At 51.2% G+C, this 9,335-nt stretch overlaps 1 protein-coding gene across 1 annotated transcript; it reads right to left on the bottom strand.

Annotated features, from left to right (window-relative positions):
• Positions 1-2,919: 2,919 nt before the first annotated feature.
• On the bottom strand, positions 2,920-7,527 carry NDUFAB1 (NADH:ubiquinone oxidoreductase subunit AB1). The gene is made up of 5 exons (XM_074964864.1): positions 7,366-7,527; positions 6,049-6,168; positions 5,279-5,366; positions 3,701-3,812; positions 2,920-3,118 (listed from the first exon to the last, which is right to left on the bottom strand). The coding sequence occupies exons 1-4, from the start codon at positions 7,525-7,527 to the stop codon at positions 3,721-3,723; spliced, it is 462 nt and encodes a 153-aa protein (XP_074820965.1). The 3' UTR covers positions 2,920-3,118; positions 3,701-3,720.
• Between the last annotated feature and the right edge of the window lie 1,808 nt (positions 7,528-9,335).

Below are 9,335 nucleotides of genomic sequence, written 5' to 3'. Positions count from 1 at the left end.
ACTGGGACGTAGGCATCTCTGTATCGTCGCCCATGGATCCAGCTTCCTGTGCCCAACACTGGCTAGCACTAGATGCTTCCAAGGAAGGTGTAAGAAACCCCCTATCGGACAGCTATAGAATAACCTGCCCGGGGGAAGTTTATTTCCAAACTTCAGGTTAGTAACTCCTCACATTTTGTGGGATAAAAAGTCCTGACGTGTATCCTGTCTAATAGCACTGTGGTTGAGATTAGCCATCCATGTACACACCCACTCATTCTTTAAAATCCCATTGCATTATTCACCTCCCATACCTTGTGGAAATGGATTCCACAGGTTAATTTTGTAGCGTGCAAAAGTATTTATTTCTATCCATTTGAAATTGGTTGCCTTTGAAATCCCCTCACTCTTGTATTATGAGATAACATACACAGACCAGTACAAACAAAATACATAATGTCCACTGTCAATCATTCCCAGAGCCATCCAGTCCCTCAAATGTTTCTGTAATACAGACTCACACAACCCAGTGTTGAAAATACATTTTCTGGTCATATTAGATCTAAATTGAAGGCTGCCATCTGCTCAATAGCATCCTGACACCAAGGACAGCGAGGTGAGGGGGCTGTTGGGAAAGTATATTGAGGCAGAGCACAGGGGGGTGTTGAATTAGGGAGCAGCATGCCTGGGGGGTGGTCTGCCCACGTATCAGACAGCTTCCTCCTTGCAGACCCTGACATAGCCAAACCTCAAACACTCCTAGAACCTGATTATCCCTTCACTGAAGTCAATGGCAGTTACACATCTGTTGGCAATGAGCTGATCAAACCCCTGTACTTTCATCGGATGTAATCTCAGCTGCTACGCAGAGGCAGTCGCTGGGCAGGAAACGTCCAAGGAAAACACCACCATCTAAAGGAAGCAACAGTAGTGATGCAGTGGCACCATTTTGGAGCCACCGCAAACAGTGATTGTACCAATGCATGGTGAGACCCTTGAAGCCATTATACCATAGACCCAGCACTGGTCCTGATAAGAGGGGCTTTTAAGCAGGCACTGGCTTATGAGGACCATTTTAGGTACAGCACATGCAGCTTCCCTGCCTCTAGGGAACAGTCATTATAGATTGTGTTGATCTAGCTGTACATGAGCTAAAGATTTAATCCCAGGTGCTGGAAGGCAGACTGCTACAAACAGGACTTGTCACAGCTGTAGGACAGCTGCTGCCAATCTTTTTATTTTCATGCCTTGTGATAGGAATGCTGGCATATGTGCCTTAGGTAACATCCATTTAGGCTCACTGTATTCCACTTCTCTAAATTCCCCTTGAAGTTGCAGGTGGAGCCTGCTTCCTTCACCTTCTGTCCTAAACCCCATACATAGGATGGTTTGTTAAACAGCTGCTGCCCTCTAAGTGGCTGCATTTCAGTAAAGCCATGTCCTTGTATGCAGTCTAGTTAGGGAAGTGCTTTGGAATGAAAGGCCCTCTGTAACTGTAAAGTCTCTTCAACAACCCTTTCAGGGGACAGATGCCGTTTGAGCCATAACCAGCTTCAGGCAGAGCAACTCCCAGCTGGCTGAGAGTTCAGTCCGACACAGAATTGTAAAGCTGAAATACAGTTTGAGATAGCAAGCTGTGAAAATAAACACCTACACAGTTAAGGAACCCATGTGGGGCAGGCGTAGCTCCAGTATATTTTCCAGCCGCCTACCATCCTGAATTTCAGAGGAAAATATATAATCAGATGACGCTTTCTTGGCTCTCAGCCTGGTGGTGCCCCTGTGACAGATAAAAGCAGTTCTTAGCTCAGAGGAGAAAGCTATGTAGTATCCAGAAATAACGTTCAGCTCTGTCTTGGGAGAGATTTAAAACAACCCCCTCATGCTGAGATTAGTTAGGTTTACAGTAGCACTGATCTTATTCTGCATTTCAGTAGCAAGAAAATCAATCCCTTTATTTTCTATCAGGTAAGTACAATCATTTTGAAACTAACATTTACTTTTAACACAAGTTTATTTATTAAACACATTAAACAGTGGGAAAGAATTGGGTTTATGGGAAAGAAAGCAGATACTGAGCTTACCGAGCCATAAAAGGGAAAGTGATCACTCAGGCAGTAGAGAGTACAAGTTCTTTTAATAAGCCAATTTTAATACAAATTGTACAGACAATAGTATAAGGCCCATCTCTGGGCATTCTGAAACTGTGGGCTCATTACAGGGTTACCTACAGTGGTCTTAGTGCCAACCGCAGCCCCTATTCAGTGAGTCATTGTATTCTTTATAGTCTATGTGGCCAGACTTAGGAGACGCTTTTGTCACATACAGGCAGCAGGCTTGGATTTGGACAAGACCTCGTACAAAGCTGTTACGAGCACATGCTGAAGCCCTCTAGTACGGGTTAGAAATAATAAAGTCTTTATACATATAGTTCTACAAAACAGGGGGATATGATTTGAATTTCACTGCCAGGCACAGGATGTTAACCTTAAACTACTGCATCCTAACTATGTTTAGTAAAGCATCTTATTTAACATTGCACAGGGGCAATGGGAAGATGGGAGCTTTCTGTGCAAGACCAACTACTTTAAACACCTTGTTTAGTACCATGGCTGTTTTAGTATCAGCTAAGATCAGTCACAGAGCCTCAGGACAGGGATCCACAGGCCATCCCAAGCAGCAGAATAAACCCAGAGCCATGGGACTAGCAGTCAAATGCATGGTGACACTACACTTGTACAGTTTTCTGAAGATATGCACCAAGAGCTTTTCCAAGACTTTGGAGGAGCTACCTTGAACCCAGATGCTGAAGGCCTAGAATAGTTATAGCATGGCCTAACATTCACCTAAATCTTTAGGAGCCATAACATTTTCCCAAAGAAAAGATTTAGCACTTTAAGAATTGCTGGAGATTTATACATTAAAAATAATTAATCTGGACCATTGACAAAAGGATTGTAGAACAAAATCAACAAGACAATAATGGTCTTATATATTTATTTTTTTTAAAGACCAATACATATTTAGACGACGTTAAATACAATGTCCAACAGAACTACTGCAGCAATGCTACAGTAATGTGCGCTTACATTCACACAACCGCAGATATAATCCCAGTCTTCACGATGGAGAGAATTTCCTGTTAAAAAAAGCCACAGAGATTTGGTATTTCAGAGCTCAAAAGTTACCTTGTAAAATAAAATGTTCAATAAAAGGGAACTGACAAGGACACATGACCAGCATGGAACAGCACTGCCAAAGGAAGCCAGGGAGTCAGTGACAGGGCCTTAGCTCTGGTGAGATTACCATCTCCATCCATGGCACAGATAAAGCAGCAGGAGCAGCTGTGCATGCTTCCCCCACACTGCCATGCCATGCTCCTCAGTCCTGATGTGGGGTAAGAGGGGTGCATAGGCAGCATTCAGTTCTTGACACTCCACTGGGACTGCAACAAGGGGACCAGTTTGTGCTGGTATTTTCCCCTGATGTATACAGCTGGGAACTGGGCTGAGGCAACAAGCTCATTTCACCATGACAACAGACTTGCCATCTGCCACCAAAATCTGGGCTAGATCCCATCTCAACACCTTGCCTATGACATAGCATTGACTACAATTATACAGTATAGGAAGGAAGGTATTTCTCATCTCCAGTGACTCCATGGTGATTTTACTCTGCCTGGCCATTATTGCTACTTACATAAAAGTAAGTTTCTACTTACTCTGCTTCAAAGAAATGTCTTTATTCATACACATCCTTCTTATCTGCAATGTAATCTACAATCTCTTGTGGACACATTAGCTTTTCTGCTTCCGTGTCAGGAATTTCAAACCCTGGAAGAGAGAGCACATGCTTAGCTTGTAATAGTGGAAACAGCAGAAAGAGAGAAATCATAATACAAACTCAGATGCCTGTGCCTTGGCTCTGTGGGCAACACACGGGCAGGGGTCAGCAGCACAGACATAGATTTGGCACCTCTGATTACTCAAGCTGCATTTCAAAGCCTGCTGTGCCTTACCCAGCAGCAGAAAATTATGCAAGAGGCATCAGGCAGAACTAGCAGTTCCTGCAGATTGTGAAGCCTCACTAACAGAGTCAGTGCCCTTCCAAGCACAGCTCAAGCTTCTACTGGAGTCCCAGAGCTCTGAAACCAACTCTGATGTGCAATAGCTGTGAGATGGCAAAGCAGCGGGCTAGTTACATGCAAGGGACAACCCAAAGCACCAGTCTGTTTCACAGTCTTCTATCAAGTGTCATTACAGCAAGTAGCTTTTAAAAATTCTATGAAGTTCACCAGGTTAGAGCCTGCTGGGACTTGAAACAGTAGAACTCATCACTACAACATTTTCTAGAACATTCTGGCTTTTCTATTTCTAGTCCTGCTAGCTGCAAGTTAACCCCCCCCGCCAAATGTAAACAAGTGCAGTGATTAGACTAAATATATCTGGGCAATGTGCAAGTCAGAATGCCTCCAATTAAAGTGTATATGTTCTACTACAGTTTATTTTTTACACAATTGGGATTTATATGCAGATGAAAAGATTAAAGAATTGTTAGAAGCTAAGTTTGGAGACGTCTAATACAATTCTCACATGCAGAGCACACAGAAGAGAATGGTGGATGTATTGGACAGCAGTCTTGATGCAAAATGAAATGTCTGGAGTACTCATTTGCATTTCATTACCCTGAATGCTTTGTCGGCTCCTAGCCATGCCACACTACAGCTAATGCCCAAGGAAAGTTCTGAGGCAGAGACTTGAAGGTGCACCAAACTGCTTTACACTGAAGCCATGGAAACTTTAATTTACACTTCAGACAGGAGGTGCAGAAGCCACAATGATAAAATGTAAATCCCTGAGAGTTAGAGATACTGAGAGTGAAACAGCTTTCTTTGGGTTGTGGAAGTTAGTCAACGTTAAATATTCATACTGAGCTTATGGCAATAAAAGAACTAAGATTTTGTTTGCAGTAAGCACATTTCTGGGGCCATTCAAGACAACAGCAGATCTGTCTTTCTTAAATATCTATATGGCCCCCATCACCATAGCAGCTGAGCATCTCACAGTCCTTAGTATATTTATCCTCACACCACCACCAGGAGGTAGGAAAATGTCATCCACATTGTACAGATTAGAACTGAGGCAGAGCTAAGCGACTTGCCAAGGTCACACAGAAGCTGGTGGTACAGCAGGTTTTGAAGCTAGTTCTCCCAAGTCCTAGGCTAGCCCCCTAACCACTGGACAATCCTTCCACTCTATAGGGAAGGACAGGGAGAACAGACATCACAAACTTCAGTTACCAAATTCATCTTCCATGGCCATGATGATCTCCACTTGATCTAAACTGTCCAAGCCCAGGTCTTTCATGAAGTGGGCAGTTACTGTGAGCTGGGAGAAAAGCCAAACAAAAATACAATAAAACTGATTACAGTCATTTCACTAGGGTAGGAAAAGTTAGAATATCCGGATGGGCCTCCACTTGGAGTTTACAGCCTAAAGATGCCAGAAAACCCGGTGGTGTTGGCCTTTACTGTCCCTCTGCCAAACATTTTTTTAACTGAAGAGATACAAATTTCTCCGCTATCTAGTCAACACGTCATTATCCACATAACTAAGGCTTATCAAGACTTCAAAATAACTAATTTCTCTTAAAGAAAAGCTAACATATGAAGGGGCAATTTGACTACTGAGCAGTCTCTTAACATCTTTCCTGAGATGAAAAACTGCTCCATTAACAGTAACTGTTCAGAGAAACAGAATTTCCTGTTTCCTGACTGCCCCTGGATGCTGACTTGGTTTATTAATCCAAAAGCCTTAACTTCCTGGACCTTGTGACCACTCATCTGTTATAGCATATCAGTTTGTGTGCATACATGCTATAGAATTACCCCCCCCCCCCCCATGCTGTAGAATTACAGACTGTATCCTTCTGCAAGGCACACACAGGCAGGTTTGGGTCCCCCTTCTTTTATGGTGGCCTGGAGGAGCAACTCCACTTGTTACCATAACTGTTTTTCTCCATCTATTGAAAAAACGGGCCATCTGAACTGAAACAGTGTCTACAGCTTACCTTTTCTGGATCTACCTTATCATACAACTTCAAGACATACAGAACACGCTCCTTGATACTCTCCAGAGTAAGAGGTGGCAAGTCTGAATAATGGCGACACAACTGTAACGTACCAGAGACCTACAGGAAAAGCACAGGAATTCCTTACAAAACCTCCAGGACAATCTGCGCATAAATATAACATGTATGAACAGATCTTTCACAGAGTCCCTCAGAATGAAGGGGCCTGCACAGCACCAGTGACTCTGAGGCAGGACTCTCTCTTTTAGAATTACACCTTCCCTTTTGTATACCTGACAAAACCCTGTCCAGGCAATCTCTGAAGGCGGTAGATAATTAGCCCACGAAAGCTTATGCCCAAATAAATGTGTTAGTCTTTAAGGTGCCACAAGTACTCCTTGTTTTTTGGGCTGACACAGACTAACACGGCTACCCCTCTGAAATGAGTTCTCTCTGATAAGAGAACTCCATAATCAGCCATCAAGACAGGCACAGGCAGCAGGCTCAACCCCAAATGGGAGAAAGGGAAACAGCAGCATGCTCGAACAAGCTCCTCTTGGACAGAGCAGGCCTCTGCTCCTGCCAGCCAGAAAAGAGGACAACCGTGACATGGGGGCCTGCACAGGGGAGTTAGGGACAGAGAAGCCACACTGCCCACAGCTGGAAAGTGGAGCCGTCCCTGCTCTACCTAGGAACATGGGAACTAGCACATGGGCCAGCCCCGAGATCCATCTGGAGAAGTATCTTGTCCCCAGCGGTGGTCAGCACCGGACGCTTCAGAGGATGGTGCTGGAACGGCTGCAGCTGGGAAGGGGGGGATAATCCACCTTCACACCGGCCACGGAGCTTTTACCCTCATCACTGGCACTTGCGAGCCTGGCTTATAACACCGAGCGCTTGGGGGGTTTATCACGTCTGCCGGCACGAGCCAGGGGAAGGCCACGGCAACTCCGGCGGGCCAGGCGACCGGGGCCCCCTCGCTGCCCTGCCCTGCGGCCGGGACGGGCCTTGCCAGGCTCCCTGTCGGGCCGGCGAGACCCCGAGCAGAGCCGCCCCCGGCCAGGGCCGCGCCGGGAACAGCGCGGCCAAGCCCCGGCCAGCTCGGACCCGGGCGCCCCGGCCGGGCCCGGCCAAGCCCCGCGGCGGGGGCGGCCCCAGGGTCACCTCTGGCCGGGGAGCTCCCAGCGCCCCCGCCCCGCCCGCCGCGCGGCTCCGCAGCCGGGCAGGCCGCGGGGGGGGGGCCGGGGGGGGCGCGGCGCGTCCCGGGGCCCCGCCAGGCTCCGGCCCCGCTGACCCCGAGCGCGGGCCGAGCCTCACCTGGGGGCCCGGCGCTGCGCGGGCGGCCGGCCGGCGGCTGCAGAGCGCGCTGAGCGCGGCGGGGGCGGGGCCGGGGCCGGGGCCGGAGCGACGGGCCGCGGGCGGGGGCAGCCGGGGCAGGAGGCGGCGGCGGACACAGGCCGACAGGACACGGGCGGCCATGGCGTCCTGCTGCCCAGCATGCGCCGCGCGGGCCGCGGATATCCCGGCATGCCCCGCGCGCGCGCGCGGCGGGCGGGGCGGCGGGCGGCCGGCAGCGCCCCCTGGCGGCCGGGCGGGCGCGCGGCAGCGCGGGGGCGGGGAGCGCCCTCGCGAGGATCCTGCCCCGGGGGCGGCGCCGGGTTTTTGCCGCCCCGGGCTCCGAGAGCGCAACTGCCCCAGCCGCGCACACCGAAAGGGGTGCGGGGGGGCGCTGCCCCGACTTGTGCCCCCCAGCACGGGCTGGCTTTGCTGGCGCCTAGAGTCCGTCCTGCCTGCTCCTCTGGGGCCAGGGGCTGCCCTACACCCCCCCCCCGGATCCTGCTCCTCTGGGGCCAGGGGCTGCCCTACACCCCCCCCCGGATCCTGCTCCCCTGGGGCCAGGGGCTGCCCTACACCCCCCCCCGATCCTGCTCCCCTGGGGCCAGGGGCTGCCCTACACCCCCCCCCCCGATCCTGCTCCCCTGGGACCAGGGGCTGCCCTACACCCCCCCCCCCGATCCTGCTCCCCTGGGACCGGGGCTGCCCTACACCCCCCCCCCCGGATCCTGCTCCCCTGGGGCCAGGGGCTACCCTACACCCCCCCCCGGATCCTGCTCCCCTGGGGCCAGGGGCTGCCCTACACCCCCCCCGGATCCTGCTCCCCTGGGGCCAGGGGCTGCCCTACACCCCCCCCCCGATCCTGCTCCCCTGGGACCAGGGGCTGCCCTACACCCCCCCCCCCCGGATCCTGCTCCCCTGGGGCCAGGAGCTACCCTACACCCCCCCCCGGATCCTGCTCCCCTGGGGCCAGGGGCTGCCCTACACCCACCCCCCCCGGATCCTGCTCCCCTGGGGCCAGGAGCTACCCTACACCCCCCCCCGGATCCTGCTCCCCTGGGGCCAGGGGCTGCCCTACACCCACCCCCCCCGGATCCTGCTCCCCTGGGGCCAGGGGCTGCCCTACACCCCCACCCCCCGATCCTGCTCCCCTGGGACCAGGGGCTGCTCTACACCCCCCCCACAGGGATCCTGCTCCCCTGCGGCCAGGGGCTGCATTACACACACACCCCCCAGGGATCTTGCTCCCCTGGAGCCAGGGGCTGCATTACCCCCCCCCCCCCAGGGATCCTGCTCCCCTGGGGCCAGGGGCTGCATTACACCCACCCCCCTGCAGGGATCCTGCTCCCGTGGGGCCAGGCCCTGCCTCAGGAACCTACAGTCTGTGGGGGGCGGGGGGTAGAGCAAGGGTGAGAGGAGCACAGATTATATAGGCTGCATCTTGCCTGCACTGGGGAGTTTCACACCAGCCCCTCCCAGCAAAGCAAATCTACTGCAGGGGTTTGCCTTGGTGCAACAAGCCCCAGCCCAGCTAAGCGCTTCTAGGCGCACTCCTAGCCTCTGCCCCATGCACCTCTGGAGGGAGGAGATGGGTGGCTGGTGGGGCAGTTTGGCCACCAGTTAAAAGCATCATCAGAATCAGCTACAGTGCTAGATCCACAAAGAGATTAGTTTTCAGAGTGGTAGCCGTGTTAGTCTGTATCAGCAAAAATAACGAGTCGTCCTTGTGGCACCTTAGAGACTAACAAATTTACTTGGGCATAAACTTTCATGGGAAAAACCCACTTCATCACATGCATGGAGTGAAAAATACAGTAAGAAGAATATATATTATAACACATGAAAGAGAGATTAGATTCCCCAGCTGCCACCTAGGTACTTAAATCCAAAATTTAGCTCATCAAAAGCCCCACTCAGCTGCCAACTGTATTTCTGCTGGTGGCCATTCACAA

This window comes from Natator depressus, chromosome 10, assembly GCF_965152275.1.
Source record: "Natator depressus isolate rNatDep1 chromosome 10, rNatDep2.hap1, whole genome shotgun sequence".
NCBI lineage: Eukaryota > Metazoa > Chordata > Testudines > Cheloniidae > Natator > Natator depressus.
The sequence above is the reverse complement of the archived record's forward strand: the minus strand, read 5'-3'. Positions and strand labels throughout refer to the sequence as shown.

What these genes read in the sequence shown, in the direction of transcription:
- NDUFAB1 (XM_074964864.1), bottom strand. Translation starts at nt 7,527, where the DNA reads ATGGCCGCCCGTGTCCTGTCGGCCTGTGTCCGCCGCCGCCTCCTGCCC. An exon ending in ATAAGGTAGATCCAGAAAAG is followed by an intron (nt 5,367 to 6,048) that starts GTAAGCTGTAGA and finishes CTTTTCTCCCAG; the next exon opens with CTCACAGTAACTGCCCACTT. An exon ending in GGCCATGGAAGATGAATTTG is followed by an intron (nt 3,813 to 5,278) that starts GTAACTGAAGTT and finishes TCTCTCTTCCAG; the next exon opens with GGTTTGAAATTCCTGACACG.